This window comes from Lampetra fluviatilis, chromosome 34 (assembly GCF_964198595.1).
Source record: "Lampetra fluviatilis chromosome 34, kcLamFluv1.1, whole genome shotgun sequence".
NCBI classification, from domain to species: domain Eukaryota; kingdom Metazoa; phylum Chordata; class Hyperoartia; order Petromyzontiformes; family Petromyzontidae; genus Lampetra; species Lampetra fluviatilis.
Genome location: NC_136308.1, coordinates 4,797,856 through 4,818,695, shown reverse-complemented (window position 1 = coordinate 4,818,695; position 20,840 = coordinate 4,797,856). Strand labels below are relative to the sequence as shown.

Below are 20,840 nucleotides of genomic sequence, written 5' to 3'. Positions count from 1 at the left end.
GACAGTGCATACATTAACAGAGTTGTGTTTTTTGTCTGCATTCCGACCGCAGGTATTGTGGTCAATGCAAATATGACTCCTTGTAAATAAGGTGTCAGTTTTGTTGCCAGATAAAAGGGTAAAAAAACTATTTTCAAGTCTACGAAACGTGTATGTTGAATGCGTGTTGAGCTTCTTTCGCGCCGTACGTAGCCGACTGTGCTTATCAGAGGTGCCGGGGCGCGGGGGGTAAGGACAACAAACTAAACATAAGCAGTTCTAAATAAATTATTTTCTATCTTAAGATTTAAAAGCAGCTGTCAACCACGCTTTGTACCAATACAGCCCTACACAGTATAGACACACACGCACACGATTTATATATAACCGGTGATAATACATTGCGGAAAAAGGCTTTTATTACGAGTCAGGCATTCAATGTAAATGTTGGTACACACAAATTAATTAAGAGTTAAGACTATCAACACGGGGCATTCAATGTAAATGTTGGTACACACGAATTCATTAAGACTATCAACACGGCCATACAGAGACTGTTTGTTAACTAATATGTAAGTTAAACAAAATTCGGCTTTAGATATTGCACACGGATTGCAAAGGCACATTGCTGCTACCATGAGGTCAAAGTCTGTATTGTATAATGTTGGTGCTGATAGGACATTCTACGTTGGAATCGTGTTCATAATAATGGGAGCTGTACAAAAGTTAGACACCGTTTGCCTGCAGAGAGGTTGGTTGGCAGGCTGCAAACACTTCTAAAACTTTACGGTAATCTGACATGTAATGAATTGATATGTTTGTACGTGTTGATGTGTTACAATACATTTGCAGGTGCATATCGGATAAGAAACAAATCTAAACTTTACTCACGATGCCTATGTTTTGTAACTCGGCAATAACATGTATTTCAATCATCTTGTTGTACCGTTTGCTTTGCTAATTAAGTTGTAGTAACTGTATCGAGACCTTTTGAGAAATTGGTCAAATATAGGCAAATCTAAGTGTTGCCTTTTCTCATGAACAGTCCCCATGTGTTTGTGCAGCATTTGAAAAGGTTGCTTTTCAAATGTCCCTTGTTTCCTGCAGTCCAGAAGGTTTACTGCACAGAAGATGGTTGTGAGCAAGAGACAGGGGTCTGTGTGTACACATCACTGTGGGCTGAGATTCTCTAGATTTACCGAAGCCCACTTGTGTGGCCTGGCAATGGAGTGCCACGTCCTCCACCGGCTAAAACACACGTGATTTTACTTACTTACAAAGGACATTTCGTTCGGCTGTGTTTCATAGACGAGGAGCATGTGAAGTTTTATCAGCATTCATACACACACACGCACGCGTTTGCATTTGCAGGTAAATTTCCAGAAGCCCATTTTGAGACTGCATTTTCAACATATATATTTTCGTAATGAGTAACAAGGGCTAAGTTGCCCACGCATGGTGAACGTGTCCAAAGAACTTGGACATAGTTTGCACGGCACATGCGTTTTTAACCTTGAAAAACTTGTTTACAATATAAAGGCTGACTTTTATCGACATTGTTTTGTAAGGAAGGTTTAGAACATTTGACTGATTAACACGTGTGGGCTGTAATGAATGCATGCACAAGAAATGGGCTGGTGTTTGTCTAAGCAAAAGTTCGTACAGTGTCTGCTTTGTAACACGCCTACTCCCTCTTCACATTTTAAGGACATTTGCTCTGCGGTGACAGCTGTAAGTAATGTGCTTCTGAGATTGTTTACATTTTACCAGTGAGGCATCTGCTATTTTTGAGGTGGCTGTTGTGGATGTATGTTGAAGCATCGGAGTATTATGCTATGTGTCGGTTCGCAACATGTGTGTTGTGTCATGGATAAAGTTTACTAAAAGGTGGCGTGATCTTACAAATCTTTTTGCCTCTCATCTCTGCTGCTTTTTTAAACGTTCATAAAGGTTGACCTGTGCTACACCGATTCACGAGTGTGAATGGTCTTCTGTGTGGAAAGCCGCAAGTCCTTTGAACAGGGATAAGAAAGCAGGTTTCCCCACATTTCAGCCTCCACCACAAAATTATCCCATGGGTACTTTTTGGCTCCTGATTGAGGATGAAATGAAATCTTTCTCCCCTAGGCTCCAACCGTGTGCTACGATCTGGACACCTACCTCGTAATGTGTGAACGACCTGCCAGCTTTTAAAAGTTATGCACTGCCCAAAAATATTTCTTGTGATTTAATTCACAGTATATTGCAGTGAGCTTTTATATTTCCCATCAAATTAGGAAAATTCATGCTTTGTCTCCAATTTGAAATGGGATTAAAGATTTTTAGGGGTCACAAGTTTGTCCAGCCATTCAATAGAATGGCTGGACATGTCACAGTATTGGGAAAGTGAGTCAATACTTACAGGATACTTTAACTTGAGAAAGGTGTTTCCAACATTGTATAATATACATTAAACATTTTAACACACGCTTTCGCGACCAATATCCATAATAGAGGTTTTTTTGGGGGTTAGATCGTGTAAATATATAAATGTGTCGTTAACACCCGCTACCACCCGACACGGCGTTGTCATGTAAACAAAACATGTCAAGATCAAAGGGCTCGCATAATGCACATGCATAATGTACGTTGACTCATAAATTCCCCCGCCTCTAAGGAACGAAACAGTTAGACTTCTCCACAAATCTGGCTGTCGCCTGATGAAGCTAGTTTTAATTACTGGCAAAACGTCGTGCTCGGATTGTAAATGTTGTGGCTTGGCTGTCCAACACACCGGTGTGCTGTTCTAGTGACAAATTGGCACGTTCTGTTTACGTGACAACCCTTACTAGTTGGCTGTGACGGGTTTTAACGACACATCTTTTTACGCGATCTAACCCAAAAAAAAACCTCTTATACATTAAACATGCTTTTCTCAAGTAACAGACCGATGACCTCGTCTGCTTTTTCAGTGCAATGGTAGATATGCAGGCATCTGCTGTATAAACATGTCAAACGTTCTTTACTGCGGAATTCCACAAGTGTAGAATTTCGACATAAATCCGATACCATCAAGACTGAGCTGAGATCCATCATCGGAAATTGCACAAAATACCTGCCTGTTTCCCACAGGAATGTTGGCACGGATTGCCCCTGAAGATGGATGCAAGATATCTATTCTTTATAACAGGCAGCCCATGTCTCTGTGACCCAGGTGTTCACTTTGAGTTGTTGCAATGCTGAAATGTTCCCTTCATGATGGGCACAAATCATTCTGCTGCCTATCAACCCATACTTAAGCATGCACTGCGAGTTTTTTTTCAAAATTAGTTTTCACCGGCTGCAATTTGCCAGGTAACTAATAAATATGTCACAAGTTGTCATTCTTGGAACGTGGTGGAAAGAACCTTGGCATTTTGAATGACAAAGTGTAGCGCATGCGCCAGAGTGTGCAATATTCTTATGAGCAGAATTTGCAGGGTTTTTTGAAAGAGTGATAAAAGCCCAACAGCCTAATTTTTCTGAAGCACAATTTTCATGTACAACTCGTGTTGTAGAATAAGTCTCTTGGTGAGGCGGTGGAGCAGTGGCGCAGCGTTTAGCACATTCTAGTATGAACCCGATGACCTGGTTTCGATTCCTGGCTATAGCTAACTTTGGTGGCAAGTGATATCTTCACCCAGTCCTGGGCCTGCCCCTTCGCCAACCTGTATAGACCAGCATGGGGAAGTATCGTCAATCAACATCCATGACCAACACCGGGTGGGGAGGCCTTCATCCGTCAGTGGATTTGTTTTTCTTTATCATGGATTGGCAGCAGATGAAACGGTGCAAAGGCTTTCTTTCATTAACTCGTATTAATGTGAAAATGCCAGTTGCAGCAATCTGATACCTTGCTTTCTTTGCATTTGGCGTGCTGTTCAACAGACCGGCATATAGCGGGCAGAGCTGGACAAGTGGATGCCATGGTTGGAAAAGGAGTGGACGAGGTGGAGGAGGAAGATGACGGGACGGAGTGGAATCCATGGGGCCAGGAGTTTGAGAAAGAACCTCCGTACAAACCGAGGCCTCGCCCTGGCCCAGAGGATGACTCCACGTGGATTGTAAAGGTGCCCGGGGCTGCACCAGGGGCACCGCAAGCCACCATCATCCTGCCCCCAGGCCTGCGCAGGGTGCACATCTGGGGAAAAGCTGCCATTGGTATGTGGTTAAACTTATTGAAAGCTCTTAAGGTGAACTTAAACAAGTCAACTTTCTTGCACTTTCAATTGTACTCTTCAAACGATGGGAAGGCCCAATTCCCGATTCCCTGCCTTTTGCCTGTATGGCTGTGACCAACGAGTCACTGACCAAATGGGGAATCTAGTCAAGGGAATGCTTAAGCTATGGATATAAAGATTCCCCCCCCAAAAATCGCCATGTTATGTTTTTTGTGCGTTTGGCAAATGATTTACCTATATAAAGGTATTTAGAAAATCAAAGCACCTATGAGTGTGCAACAGACAACCTATATATCGAGGTTAGTTCAACAAAGTTTCGTGTTGCAGACCCTGCCTTTATTTTCCCAGTGTTGCAGCTCACAATAAATAGAGCGACACAGACCAAAAGAATATGGTCGTGACATTGTTACAAAAGTTGGACCTTCGCACCTGCGTGCTCGTTTGGTCCCTGATGTGACTGGGGCCTGTGTGCTGTGATCATCAGAGAAGGACCGGCTCCCAGCCTCGGATCTTGCACCCGACGCTGGATGGTCAGGCCTTCTTGAGTCAGAATCTTTATCCTGGAGAAATCTGATGAGCGATGAAGCTCTTTCATATTCCTTAGACCTGGAATGCCTTGCTAGCTGTGGTCTGGTGTGCTCAGTCACCTGAGTTTTCAGGAGAGAATACAAAACTCACTACTTCCTCATTGCTTTCTCTGAAGTTCATTTTATCATTCCATATTTTTCCCGATTGTATTTTTTGCATTTGTTTGTGCAATGTTTTGATACCCTTTTGAGTGGGGCTGATATTACATTTAAAATAAAACCTTTAAACATTTTAAACCTTAAAGTTGGACAGCTGTATATTGTGAGGACAGTTTGCCCCTTTGGACCCTGTTCACAGTGGTCGTTGAAAGTGGTGCTTTAAATTGATGCACATGATTGGAGGATTAATGCTGAATGGCCAAAGCACTTGAATGGGATCATAACAGGGAAAGCCATTTGTCATTGGCTTGGGCTGTGAATTGGCGTGATGTTAGCTACCTTGCCTGGTATACAGGAGGCCGTGGGTTCGATCCTGAGACCCTGTGACACCTGCTGTATATTCGGAGTTTGCATTTTCTCCCTGTGGTCGAGTGGATTTTTCTCTGGGTCCTCCGGTTTTTCCCTCCATGTTTATGAACATGTGTTTAGAGGTTTTGGCTGCTGTACATTTCCACATGATAAGCCACTCGGTTGAGCTATAAATTGTGGCCAGGATGCTTTTGAAAAGGAGCTATATAGCTCAGTCGGCCTTGCCTGCTAAAATACAAAGTTTAGTTTACTTTTAAATACGCCACTCTGGCAGTGTTAAATATATCTGTTATCTCCTCCGTGTTATCGCTTTACAAATGGCAAAAACACATTCACAATTAAGGGAATTGGTCAAACATCTTAAAGCTTGAGCCACCGAAAATGTATTATTGAGACTCTGTAAGACTTTCTTGGGTTAACAAAGCATGTTATTAGTTTATATTAATTTGGATTAACTTGAATGCATATTTTATCAAAGTGTAACAACTTGTGATGTTTATCAGTATGTGACATTTTCACTAAGGGCACAGGTATGAATCGGTCTATGTCTCGATGCGAAGTTGAGGTTATTTTGAAGCGTGTTGGTTGAAGCACAAACAGTTAATATTGGCGTGTAGTAGCCATTAAGATACCATATCTGTGCACTTTCCCAAATAACAATGATTTACATTTGCACATGCTGGTGTCAGTCTCTCTACCAACATTGGCATCGTTTGGATTAGTAAAGGCTAACATTTGTTCAAACAGTCCAGGCACAAAATATATAGTTTTTAGAATACAATCACGTATTAATGTATATGACGTGTGCGTATGGCCACATCCCAAGGCTACCAAATAGTAGAAAATATGCATTCACAAATTATAATATCTATATGTATTCCATCATTTTCGGAATGTTCCGCAATTTTATCTCCAATGTGCAATCGATGTCATGTCAAGAGCCAAACAAACTATTTCGGTCTCTCGCAGAGCAATGGAACCATATGTGTTAGAGAATTGCTCCCAGAAGCAGATATCACAAAACTACTCCTCGCATCCCTTGAAGTTACCTCCGATCCCTACAATTGGGGGCAGCATTTTTACACTCGCCGGTCGCGTGTGGTTGTGTAAGATGAGGGTACTTCCACCTTTTTTATGTCTAGACAGCAAAGGTGTGCCAAATACCCTCGAGTGCAGTGGTTCTTTACCTTTACTGCAGCCTTGCACCCCTTTGCTTCTCAGGAATTCTCACACCCCCAGGGGGTGCGTGTACCCCAGGTTAAGAACGACTGCTCTAGTGGAAAGCCTTTGAACAGCAGTGGTATGAGCAAGCAATTGTAGGGCTGCATGCACCTTTGCCTTTTACTGAACGGTTTGCCACCTAAAGTAGTACTCATTTTGGTTCCATCCCCTAAACTATGACAGCTTTCTGCTCTGACAATTTTACCTCCGATTTTTTTGGAATGTGTTTTGTAGATAAATTGTGTAGTGGGTTTCTTGTGCAGTTACTAAAGGGCTGCCGGCTCCTGTGCATTCACAGTAAAAATTATACACGTTCTCATAAGTGTCACTTATTAGTGTGTAACGCTTTAGCTCACATAGCAGATGTATCCGCTAAGAGTGAGCTTTAATAATCCGAAGCCAATCGGAAGTCTGTACTAACTGCATTAGCTTGTGGAAATAATGGCTTTATGGTGTCCAAATTAAGTGCAAGATAATTAAATTAACTGTTCCATATACCGTATGTATGGATGTTGAACTTTCATACCCTACGTAGCCAATCGTGCTAATCGGAGGTGCAGGGGAAGGACAACAAACCACATAATATGCATTCCGCTAATAAATTAGTTCAGCAGTTGCAATACATATATTTCCAGCCCTTTGTCATTCCACTCTGGAAGAAGGCCTCTCCACTCTGTGTCGCTAACAGGGGTAGTTTGACCATGCCTAACCAACCATGCTGCGCCGTGTGGCTTGGTGAAGGGTGGCCCTCAGGACTGGTTAAGATAACTCATCACTGATGTTAGTCATGGTCAGGAATCAAACTCACTTTGCTGGGTTCATTTCGCATCGTGTTGACCACTGTGCCACCTCTTCCACCCAAAAAATTAACATAGTAATATTAATGTTTCTGCAAGTAGTCTGATACCTCCTAGTAAGAATTGTAGTTGCCAACATTTTTCTTTTTATACTGTATTATGTGTATTTCTTTTTACCAGGTAAGGCCCACTACTAGCTCTTTTTCGGAAGCGACCTGGCCACAAAATGATAGCTCAACAAAGTGGCCTGTCACGTGGAAATTTATTGCAGCCAAATACTCAACACATGTTTCTAAATGTGGAGGAAAAAACTGGAGGACCCTGAGAATAATCTACGTGACCACAGGGAGAACATTCAAACTCTAAATATGCAGGCATCAGGGTTGGGATCAATCTCACGACCTGCATACCAGACGAACGAGTTAACATATTTACTCTTTGGTTCTTTCGGTAAAGTCACGTAGTTAAAATTAAGATTGAGTTAACATCTTGCCACCATTGCCTGATGTCTTAACTAAGAACAAAACATGGGCAGGAATCCGTCCAGAGTTGGCCCATTGGCTTGTCTGGCATCTCATATCCACAGCCAGTTGGAACTTTGCTGACTGGGTGCTGGCACATAGCTGGCAATGCAGCAGACAGCCTGGTTTCCCATAGCAGCCTGACATAGCCGAACCGATTAGAAATCCCCGGCCTCTGGACTATCTTCTCAACCTATCCCACACACTCATCCCTTATCCCGTTGTGGAGTTCCTTTCTGGCGTCAAAAGAGATGCGTGCGCCTTGTTTTCGGAGTAAGGTTGACAAAGATAATAGTTTTCAGTTTAAATGTCTGACCTCACCAGTGACAACATGAGCACCTTTCACTTTAGCATATCTTGACCCATCTCCCCCTGGCCACAGGGTAAGGGAAGGGAATGATTCCGGTTAATGAAGCAAGTGACCAGGGATCTAGGTCCACAGAGCATCATGGCTCATTTAGTGTGGGGTTATTCATTAATTCATCTCGCATAGTCGGCGAAGGACCATTGCGCCAAACGTGTGACCTCTTGCAACAGCTTTCGCATAAACTGCTCTTGCTGCCATACCAGGGGGGGTTAATGGTTTGCTAATTAATGCACCTGCACATTTAAAAACAACGTATTAAGTTAAAAGAATACTGATTAAAATAACAATGTTATACCATTGCCATGACCTCTTTATCTATTCTGCCTCCTAAAGAATGATGTTGACTCGAAATGGGGAAAGAAAAGTCTATCGGGATGTTGTATTATTTTTCTATTTTTCATAATGACCTTTCGGAGCTTTTGCTGAGTTCCATAGGAGGGTCCAGCCTGATATGGCTTTATTCAAGCTGCATTACTTAATTGTGTTTCATTGTAATGTGAGGATTAACGGTGTAAGTGCCCTCCCCAACAATAACCTCTGAGTTCCCGTCAAGTTCGGCGCTCGTCAATTTTTAATTCATGCCCTTAATTTTCTCAATGTTACTTTTATATAGTGAAAACATGTCAATCATTTGCAAATAACTTTAACCACAGAATTAGCCTTGGCTGAGTAGCTGTTTGTTTCCACTTCATTAATCCAATATATTTTAAAATCTGACCTAATAAAATGCAATTGCTAATCTGGGATATAATACAGATTATGTTTTTGTATGTATGTAGGGGGAACTTTGTTCAGTTGCAATGGTTCACTCACAAAGGGATGCCTGTTGGGCAGGATGATTTAGCAAGGGATTGGTTTGGCCCTAATCTTTTGTTGTTGCAAAGTTGACTTTTTAAATCAATGGGTATACTTGCCGGCCTTATAGTTAACCCATTCCTGGCACCGTAAGACCTTTTCGCATCTGAAGATCCTTCAGATAAAAAACACACTTTGGGGTTTTCTGCTTGTGGATTTCATTACAGGCCTCGTAACATATATGTCACCTGTGTATTACTATTGATTGACAGATTGCATATAATGTATCCTCTTGTAAATCCACTGCTGAATGAGGGCCTCCTTACGCTTTGCGACTTGTAGGGGTTACATGACCATACCGTGCCTTGCTAGTTAAGGTGGGGAGCAGAGGTGCTAAAAACATGACGATGGATTTTTCTGCACTGGCTCTTGTCCACTACATAGCCCTTGCAGCCTATGACAACTGTTATGCATGGCGGTCACCCCTCCAAGCACCCTCCATACCACCGACATCTGATGAGACCGGGTACATTCCTGGTGCTTTGGTTACATGCGCAGAACATTTTTTTTAGCTGTGTTTAAATGTTAACAAGCTTCAAAAATGTTACTCTCAATTGACTTGGTAGAACGCGATACAATAATTCTTACGTGAACACATTTTTGGACTCATTCGAGCACTGTAGTGGTATTCTGCTGCGGCGTAAGTTTAGACGTCGTGTGCTTTTTTTGAACATTTACAGTCAATGGGCCGGGGTTGGTGAAGGCTTTCGGTTCAAAGTGCGGATTAGGTTTCTAGGTTTTTAGGCAAGGATTTACTGGCGGATGGAGTGGAGTAAACTAATCCGCTTTGACCTGCGGTGTGTGTGCTGGGGCAAGAATGCCCTTGGCTACCACAAATGAAAAGGGAATAAAGATGACGTGGGAGTCGCACGGCTAATGAGGTGCAATGTCAATTAGCATTGTCCGCTGATGAGGCCTATTTACTTGTTTTGTGTTTTATTACGTGGGTTTTTTGTGTGTGGACGTGGTTTATGTTTTTGTTATAAATGTAGAATTGTGTATTTTAAAGAAAAGGGGGATTGGTTGTGTCGTGGTTAGTGAAATTCCCAGTGGCGGTTAACATCGGTGTTAAAAGATATCTGAATCAGTTCTGGACCATTGACCAGCCTGGTGAAGTATGGTCAATAGACCCTCACGACCTATGTGTCGCGGGAAGGCCTTCATACAGCATTGGATTGATATGGCATTGAAAAAAATATTTAAAAAAAGAAATAATTTCTCTGCAACCATAACAATGAAATGTGTTATTCTCAGGCGCCATGGTGTGCATAAGAATGTATTTGTACCATGTTGTACTGATGGTCTGTGTGTGTTCTTCTTAGGGATGTACTTGTGGGAGCATGTGTTTGGAGGAGAGCTGGTGACCATGGATTCTTCTGGGCAGTGGCAAGAGGGAGCCATGACCATTAAGGACATGTATTTCAGGTATGGGCTAAAGGGGTGGGTAGTGGTTATCACTATTGCACAGCACTATTAAACGCAGTGATTCCGGGACACGGCTAACACCAGTGACGTGTGATGGTGCGCCACGGTGGCGAGATGTAAACTTCCTCGCCTGGTATGTAGGAGGTCGTGGGTTTGATCCCCACCCTGACACCGGTATAATTGGAGTTTGCATGTCTCTCCCCGTGATCCTCCCGGGTTATCGCTCCACATTTAGAAATGTGCGTTTCGGGTATTATTAGAATGTTATAAATGTCCACGTGATTAGCCACTTCGTTGAGCGATCATTTGTGGCCAGGTCGCTTCTCAAAAATAGCTATACAGCTCAGTCCGCCTTATCTGGTAAAATAAAAAATAGTTTTTTTTATAGTTTATAACTCCACCCAGTCCTAGGCCCCACTTCACCAACTTCTAATGACCAGGTTAGAGAAGGATGATCTAACAACTCACTTTACCAACATGGTATGACGAGGCCTTTGTCCATTCCGAGGGGTTGGCAAAAGCTATAACCACCGAGGAATGTCATGCATCAGAGCTTACACAATTCTTAACTACTGTAATCCTTTGCAACTTTGCTAATGTGTGTTGTGTACTTCTTCTTTTGACTGGTCCATGTGTAAAGCTGCGGCACAATGTGAATCCAAAGGTAATGGAGTCGCATCAGTCCTCAAATGAAATCCATCTGAAAGTATTTTAAATTCGTTTTGTATAAAACACACTTTAATGTACGTATGTGTTCGTTTTTTTGTTAATGTACATCGAAAATATGGGTCTAAATTCTAAAACAATGAATTTGTTAAACCGTTGGAGGACGTCTGACCGTATTATGCACTATGAAACAGCACCACATGAGGGTGCTAGAGGATAAGGAAACAAACCCTGAAGCGCGGGTTGAAGCGTTATGGTTTTATCACCAGGCCTCAGTACATCTCCCGGCGTCATTGTGTACTTAATTCATATTTGTTCTGTAAAATAGATGAGATGAATGGAACTATCTGGTTCTGCTAGAGCATTGAATAAAAAAAAAATTGTTACTAAAGTGGTTGTCAAATCTCCGAAGCTCGGGTTTAGCTTCGATAATTCTTGGATGGGCCAGCACACGCACGCCAAGTTATTTGCAGGCTACGTTGTGAGCAGCAGAGGATAGTGCAGACAAATTATTGTCATACTGTGCTTCTACGTTGCCACGTCTATGCTCCCTACCCTCAACCCGCACTGGCCAACATGGTGAAGTATGGTTAAATAACCCCAATCATTTGCACGCATGGGGGAGGGAAGCCTACTGCTGTGTATTGACGAAGGACAGATGTGTACTATTTATATTATCATGTATATAGATCTGAGTAAATGAAACCTGAACAGCCTATGTAATGGGATTTGGCTCTTTTTTTAAGTCCATTTTAAATGCTAATTCAAAGGCATTTAATGTACAACACATACAAACCATACATTCATGTCAGATTGTATCTCTCTTGGGGCTGACCAGCAGCAACCCCAGTAAGAATATAAATCTGATTTTTGCGTGTAACGTTGTCCGCTGTCACATTGTAAAATTAAATTGCAAGGTCCACAACAATACAAATATCAAAATGGCTGTACCCTATTAGAATACTTTTAGTTACAAAAAAAAGCTCTACCGCTCCGTCAAATGGCGTTTGGGCGTGCGAGTCCAGATCCCTTCACCCGGCCGGCCCCCTGCAGCGATAATAGACGACCCAGTGGCCATTAAATTGAACATTGTCTCGTTAAATGTAAATGGCCGTAAACACCCCATCAAAAGACGTGGGCTCTTAACCTTTTTAAAAAAACACGGACATCGCCCTTTTCCAAGAAACACATCTTGCACAACTTGAGGCTGATAAACAAAATTAAGCTTTTGGTGTAATGTGGATATCTTAGTTCTACTTCTCTGGCCTCTCTGCGTTGATAAAAATAAGGACCATTGCCTAAAATATCTGTTTTATGCTTTTTATTGTAGGACAGTTACTGTTGGATGTTTTTTTTGTTTGTGTTAAGCTGATAACTGAACTAGTCTAATTATTTTGCCAATCAGAATGTAAACGAAGGTTTTAAGCCGTTGTGTATTGGTACTGTTTGTGGATCTGTTCATAACACTGAGAAGGCACTATAATATTAGTGAAGATCCAGTATGAACAAGCCTGTCATATAAAGTTGTGTAGCTATTTGAGAATTGCACATTGAAACCTGGACAAATTGATCAAAGCACTGCCAAAAACGTGCAGACACAACACAGGCAAAAATTACTTTGTACAAACATGCTATTTTTTTTTGCCCTGATAGCTACGACAACATGGCCCAAAGGAAAACTTTCAGGTGATATATACATGGACTAGATACACCAGGGCAGAGATGGGGAGGGCGTTATAGAAAGAACTGCTTTGAAGTGGTGAACTGGGATTTGAAGGACCAGAGTGGACGTTGAGATGGACCAGGACAGAGCTGTGTGGAGAAAGAGGGCCAGGAAGGCAGTCCACACATGAGTGGGAAATATGATCCTTATGGCGGTACCTCGGGGTACCAAATATACAAAATGACCGAGGCATTTAAATATTTAATTTCTGAGACACTTCTTTTTCCAGGGATGTACTTAACGATGCGACTGGGGTAATCATTCCGAAATCGGTGCCACTCCGATGTCGAAACGCAGCGAGCACGATTGCGCTGAAACCCGGAACGCTTGTACGCACCGTAGTGGTGCATCGTGTACAGCTTGTCGAGATGAGTCGATTGCCGCATCGCCGACCATCAACAGACTAAAAATGACTGCATCGTGGACATTTTGCGAGAGCCGGGGTACGATGGTACCCCGGGGTAGCACCATAAGGTTCATATGTCAGGAAGCAGAAGATGCTCCGCTTTGCTATATATAACGTTTAAAAACATGTTCACAAAGCACATTCTTAAGAATTTACACGAATATAATGTATTGGAAACGTGCATACTGACGAACAGAAGGTGAAACCGGCTGCAACACTCTTAAGTAACGCCGAAAGAATTGCGGGTGAGCACAAATGCAAAGCAGAGACATCGTATTGACAATATGTGAATGGTGAGTGCACATGGGGCGCATTGCAACAATAAATGATGGCTGGTAGATGGAGTGGTGACAGTGGCATCCAGGAGAGCATATGCCTGAATATGATGACCAGATGGGGGAGGCCTTTCTCCGACCAGTACATTGACATTTAATTTATAATTTTAATTTGTAGATTATTTTTTTGTTTTGTCAACGGCATTGTCTACATGAGTGAAAGAGTGATGATATTTAACGATTTGGCGAAAAATGCATTCATAATGATGTGACAATCGGGTGCTTTTATATCTGTCTTAATCATTTCATCTAAAATTGGGTAAATGTTATTTTTGATATCTAGATTTGAAGCTTTCGTGACTGCTGGAATCCATATTCTTTGGTTCTTTCGGTAAAGTCGCGTAGGTATAAAATAAATCTCCCCCTTCCCTTCCCCCCTTATCGAAAAGTCGTGATTTATTTTATTTTTCATACTCTGGAATGTTCCAGTATTTTGAAAAACAATTTTGGATGACCATTTCCTCTACAGTTTGCTTTGGTGGAGCAGATTAATATTGTTAAATATATCTAAGCGTTGTGGTTAAACAAAGAAAACAAAACAAACAGATTTGAATCCTGGCCATCCCTGCTAGCATATAAAGTGTCTTAAAGCATTCTATAATGCTACAGTAATCAGATGTTGTTTCAGTGATGGGGCTTGCTTTGAAATTAAGTGTTAATGCAAAATGTATGACATTATTTTATACCTAATGGCTTTTACTTCCATTTTTGGTTAATATATAGTTTACTGTTATTTGAATTCGATTATTATTTAATTTTATGGATCATTTTTTACAAACTTTGAAAATAAGGCATTCGCGTATTTTTCATTTAAATTCTTGCCAGTTTAAAATCTTTCCAGCCTCATCCCCGTAGCTGAGATTGTTTTAAAATGTTACCAACATTGCTTTGGACATTCCCGAGTCATTTAGGTCATGACACATCCACACAGGCTGAAGCACAGATGAAAGGATATCCAGAAGGGAAATGAGGATGGGATTACTCGTCACTGGTCTGGTAATGGGAAACGTGTTTTGCATTCAAAGTAATTGTTGAGATTGTTGTTCTTATCATGGGACCTTTTTTGCCAGCATCAAAGTATGAAGGATAAGAATAGGTTCTTCCTTTTCTGGCAATAAAACTGGTGTTTAGATATTCAAACACCAAATGGATACCTTTTGATCATATAGCTGCTCGACCAGAGCTATTCATGCTCTCATACGTGCATCCTCTTTGTACCGCTTGCCTTTTGGCGTTCGCTGGTCTGACACCGGTGAGACTAGGCCACAAAGAAGGCTGTCTCTGGTGTAGGCAAATCGGTTTCAAAGACAATGCATATATTTCGATTTAAAGCTTTCGTGACTGCAGGGATTCATCTTCTTGGTTCTTTCGGTAAAGTCACGTAGAAGGGAAGTAATAAAATAATAATAAAATAATAAAAATAAAACATGATAAAATAATTCTCACGATGTTTCGGCCACAACGTAAGCAGCCATCCTCAGGTGAAGACCAGGCCGAAACGTCGTGATAATTATTTTATTATGTTTTATTTTTATTATTTTATTATTTCCCTTCTTCATGACTTTACCGAAAGAACCAAGAAAATGCATATATTATCAGCATGTTTGTTTGTATGCATGTTCTCCACAAGTACGTGTGGTTAATGCAGACTTGATTCCTTACAGTGTGCATCAATGTCCACTTATGAAGTCTTTAATATGAGAGTGCTTAATGATGATTATCCGCTGGTTTTCTTGCCAGAGGAGATGACACATGAGTGTGTGAGGTTTTTTTTACATTTTTATAAAAGATTGTTCTCTGTGGAACCTTGTAAAGGGAACGACAATCACATGTCCCCATTATTTTGTAGATGCACACCTAAGACTCTTCCGTGCTGCCTGCCGCGAGTCGGGAACTTCGTTCATGAGAAAAATTGTTAATCACTAGCAGGAGCGCTCGTGTGACATTGCAGCGATGCGCTACGATGTATTCATCTTATTTAGAAATGTGATGCTCCTCGTGATGTCACCAGAGTACCTCTGACTGATTTTAAAGGCTCTTTATTGTCGATAATGAAGGTTCAACAACTTATAATGAAGGTTGTTGGAAGGCTGGGACAATCAACATAGGTACATATCTAGAATATAGTAGCTGTTTCTTGGGTTGTGCCTTTAAATTAGATATTTTAAATATGTTAGTTGTGGGTGAGCATACACCTTTGCAGATATAATGCACCTAACTGGGCTCTAGTTTTGCCTATAAACAAAATATTGGTGTTTATTTACACACAACCCGTCACGTGAAGGGTGGGACAGTGGTTATTGCACTGCGTTACGAACCTGACGTTCTTGAATTAGATTTCTGGCCACAGCTATAATCGGTGGCGAGTAGCATCTGAACTAATCTGGGGTGTACCCCTTTCACCAACGCGCACTAACCAGCACGGTGAAGTATAGCCACACAGTCCCCAATGATTACGCAGCAGTCGGATTTACACGAGCACTGTATCGCCAGTAAACGTGCAACGTTGGTCCAACGTTGTTGCCATGTGGTTGCACCGTTGGGCCAACTTTCCCGCGTTTTACTGGATTCCCACATTTGAATATGGAGGAATGTGTTTGTCACTGTGCCTAGGTTCCGTACAGGCCCCATGTTGGTGCCTGAGCAGGTGCCACTGGAGGGTGCGGAAGCGGTGATGCTCGTTCTGAATGGCCGCGAGGAGAACAAGGTGAACGAACACCCCCCCTCCCCCACACATCTCACTCTCATCCGCGGCAGCCAAGATGATTAGAGGAGCGCATGCTGACTTGCGCATTGGTACTGCATATGACAGAATACAGTGATCCCTCGTCTATCGCGGTTAATGGGGACCGGAACCCCTCGCGATAGGTGAAAATCAGCGAAGTAGGATTGGCCCCCTAAGAATTTCCGTATATGTGTGTGTGGGTACCAGAATGTTTAAAATATGTATATTTATACTTTATATATATATATATATTTTTTACTTAAATCTATTTAATTATAAAACCTTAATATTATACATTCACTCTTTCTCTCATACGATACGTATTATGGTGTTCTACACTCGCCAATGACAGTAGTATCTTGAGACTTGACTCCAGTAATGACGACAACAATGACAATGACAACGATGACAGACCTGTTTAGTTCGATGAATGTGATGATGCATGATGATGATGATGGTGTTACTGCACAGGTATAATGAGGCCTTTAAATCAGTTCGAAAAATCCGCGATGCACTGAGGCCGCGAAACTTGAACCGCAAAGTGGCGAGGGATTACTGTAAAACTAAACTTATTTTACCAGGTAAGGCCCACTGAGTTGTGTATCTCTTTTTCAGAAGTAGCCTAGCTATCACACATTGATAGCTCAACGAAATGGCTTATCGTGTGGAAATTTATAGCAGCCAAATACTCGAAAGGCATGTGTCTAAATATCCAGGGAAAACCGGAGGACCCGGAGAAAAATCCATGTGACCACGGGGAGAACATGCAACCTCCAAATATACAAGCGTGAGGGTTGGGATTGAACTCACAACCTCCTGTATACAAGGCGAGGTAGTTAACATCTCGCCACCGTGGTACCCAATGTTTTCATGGTTGTGCTATCTTAGCTCTGATGTGTTTCTGGCTGGTTACTGCATGTTGTTTGGCACGATGGTCCTCGCGTTTCTCTGCGCTTCTGTTCTGAGAGAAGCTCCCAACAGCACGTGGTGGGGTGGAACGGCGGTTGCCGTACTCAAGAATACATGGTACAATTCGAGAATACGTTGCAAAGCTAGCCTTGTGCCTTGTTTCCATGACCACTGGCACAGAAACCGGGCTGGAGAGCACAGCAGCCAGACCTGGCCAAAATCGATCCAAATCACTTACGAAGTTGGCCAGTTTGTGCCTCCCTTTTGTAACTGTTGCACCCCCACTTAATGATTTCAACCGGTAATGCGCCATAGTATTTGCTCACCCAAGAGAATGGCCCCACAGGGATGATGGCCTGAGTCACAACCCCACAACCAGGATTTGAACTCGCAATTGTGAAGCCACTTCGTCTATCGCTAAGCAACCTGGCTGGATTCTTTGCTATTCCAATGCAAACCAAGCCACTACACTGCACATACCTAGCGATTGGTATTGGTATTCACGGAAATCCTTATCTTAGGGTTGGGGGGCTCTGAGGACTGTAGTTGAGAAACACCACTCGGGAGTCGCTTCACTTTTCAGAGTCACCATGGTGGCGAGATGTTAACTACCTCTCCTAGTACACTGGAGGGCATGGGTTCGATCCCGACCCTGACGCCTGTATATTTGGGGTTTGCATGTTTCTCCCGTGGTCGCGTAGATTTTTCTCTTGGGTTCTCTGGTGTTTCCCTCCATATTGAGAATCAACCTGCGTTTAGGATATTTGGTTGCAATAAATCGCTCCATGATAAGCCACTTCGTTTGAGCTATCAATTGTGGCCAGGTCGCTTATGAATAAGTAATATAAAAAAAACTTTTAAAAAACGCGCTTTAATGAAATGTACCGTACTAGTAATGGGAGAACTCCACGACTCCAAGAAGTGGCCCCGAAGCTTGCCATAACGTAAGGGACCGTGGCCAATTACAGCCAACGTCAGTTGAACGTGGACAATTAGACCCAAGCCGAAACATAACATATAAAATATAATGTTTTAAAATATGTTTTCTATTTTTCATGATAGAATATAGTATTGTCATCAGTATGACATAAGTATACAAAGTTTGCAGTCGATACCACATTGGGAAGTGGGTTAAAATTGAGTTACAAGATTTGAGGATACAACCATGACAACAACAACAGACAGAGTGAGTTAAATAAAAGGTTATAAAAAGAGCTCTATAGCTCAGTGAGCCCTTAGTAATTTGAAATAGTTTGTAGGTTTGTTTAATATATATAACGTCACATCACCGCCAATGCTGTTTTTCTGTGGCTGTCTTTAAGGTGGCGTTTGCCAGGCCCTGGCTGAAGTGGGCACAGCAGCTGGTGGAGCAGGGCAGGATCCGCGGCGCCGGCCTCGTGCTGCTGGGGAACGAGCGTTGCGACAACGATTGGCTGGTGCCGCTACTGCGCGGCGCTGGCGGCTTCCTGGAGCCCACGTTCCTCGTGTACGACAGCCCCTTGGTGGACGGCTCCTCTGTGCTGCAGTGGCCACTGGGTGTTGCGACGTGAGTCCAGCTGGGCCCCATGCACTCGGTACCCCCCACCCACTCCCCCATACCGTGGTCCACTGCTGGATGATGGCTTGCACCCCCTCTGATGCCGTGGGCGATGCTTGGCAACGCTTTACCACGCTAGGTCAGCCCTCTTATTCTTGTAAAAATAAGAATAGGCTTTACCCTTTCTGGCAAGAAAACAGGTGTCAAGGTATTCAAACCCCAAATGGATAACAATTTTAAGGTATTAGGTCTGCATTAACCACACATACTTGTGGCAAAACATGCAAACAAACATGCTCTGATAATACAGTGATCCCTCGTTTATCGCGGTTAATGGGGACTGGAACCCCTCGCGATAGGTGAAAATCCTTGAAGTAGGATTGGCCCCCTAGGAATTTCCATATATGTGTGTGTGGGTACCAGAATGTTTAAAATATGTATATTTATACTTTATATATATATATATATTTTACTTAAATCTATTTAATTATAAAACCTTAATATTATACATTCACTCTCTCTCATACGTATTATGGTGTTCTACACTCACCAATGACAGTAGTATCTTGAGACTTGACTCCAGTAATGACGACGACGATGACAATGACGACGATGACAGACCTTTGCAGTTCGATGAATGTGATGATGGATGATGATGATGGTGTTACTGCACAGGTATAATGAGGCCTTTAAATCAGTTCGAAAAATCCGCGATGCACTGAGGTCGCGAAACTTGAACCGCGAAGTGGCGAGGGATTACTGTATATGCATTGTCTTTGAAACTGATTAGCCTAAACTAGACCTTTTTATTACCAGAAAAGGTAAAGCCTATTATATTTTTTCATTGTCTTTATACTGGCAAAAAGGTCTCAACGAGACTTGTTATTCTTCTTCGTATGGTTGATGTTGATGTAAAGCGACAACTATAATTTTACTTTGAGGTGGTTGAGCCAGATAATTCCATCTGGAGTAGCTGAGCATATTTCTGTAATGCCTCCTTCGTATTTGTGAATCCGGCATTGGCAAGTGCGGATTCAGTGTTAGTGGAGTGTCGATCTGAGAGCATAGTATAGTACAACTATGAATTTTCCTGCACTGCTGCTCTGCTGCCCACAACATAGGGTTATGGCAATAGACTAGAAGTGGATTCTTGTGCTCAAGATACATGCAGAATAATTGCCCATTCATGTGTTTGTAGTTCTAATAGTCAAAGTGGTTTTCTGTCCAAATGGGTGTGGGGTGTGTGTCTCATCTCTGTTTTGCAGCCCTAAGTCTATGATCAAAACCACACATTACTATGGCAGGGGCAAGTCTTGCCATGGCTTAATTATTGTTGACGTCCTACAGTGGTACTAATTCGGTTGACACTGGAGTCAACTCGTGGATTTTTTTGTTACGCGAGATAAGTTCTCTCTGATCACTATGCCATGCGGCCCAGACATTTTCTGTTTGTTTGTTAACCTCCACAAGGGTAAAATACATTGGGTCAAATGATGATTCAGAATTGTGACAATTCATCGAAGCATGGGAAATGCTGAACCAAGTGTGACTTCCAAGTATTGCATTTCAACCAAGTGTATTTACTCCCTCTGCTTTCCTTCTGAATGGCCAGATAATTACCGTGTCATGTGCACGGTCTCTTGGAATAAAAATCAGTTTGTGCATGACATTTTTATTATCCAGTATATTAATATTTTTATTTAATCATAAAGCCTCTGTGACGCTTCAATCTGAAGCACGCAATTCAACGCATGCCTCGTGAGGGTTAGGAATCGATATTAATCCACGAATTGACATACTGTTTTGTTACACCACCACTCATTCCGAAACACCCCCCCCCCCCAAGATGCCACTTCGGGGAATTCCGCGCAAGTTTCAGTTGACCGTTGTGTTTGTAGAACGATCAAACTTCCGCATGAATTCTGGAAGGTTGCTCCGTCAATGCGTGTCTGGGACACAGCGCTGTGCTTGGTGCATGCCGAGTGTGCGTTTTGCGGTTTGTGGCACGCCATGACATTTTTCTACCATGTTTTAATAATAACTTAACATCTCACTTCCACTTTATTATGTTTCTCCCTGCACCCAGCTGTTAATTATAGGCTGGGTACAATGTGGAATGA

At 42.3% G+C, this 20,840-nt stretch overlaps 1 protein-coding gene across 1 annotated transcript in view; it reads left to right on the top strand.

Moving 5' to 3' along the window:
* The window catches only part of RXYLT1 (ribitol xylosyltransferase 1), a 36,935-nt gene that overhangs the window by 1,211 nt on the left and 14,884 nt on the right, over window positions 1–20,840 (top strand). The window contains exons 2-5 of the mRNA XM_078872348.1: window positions 3,886–4,158; window positions 10,317–10,419; window positions 16,163–16,256; window positions 18,506–18,729. Coding sequence (XP_078728474.1) covers window positions 3,886–4,158; window positions 10,317–10,419; window positions 16,163–16,256; window positions 18,506–18,729 — 694 coding nt within the window. The remainder of the gene's footprint in view (window positions 1–3,885; window positions 4,159–10,316; window positions 10,420–16,162; window positions 16,257–18,505; window positions 18,730–20,840) is intronic.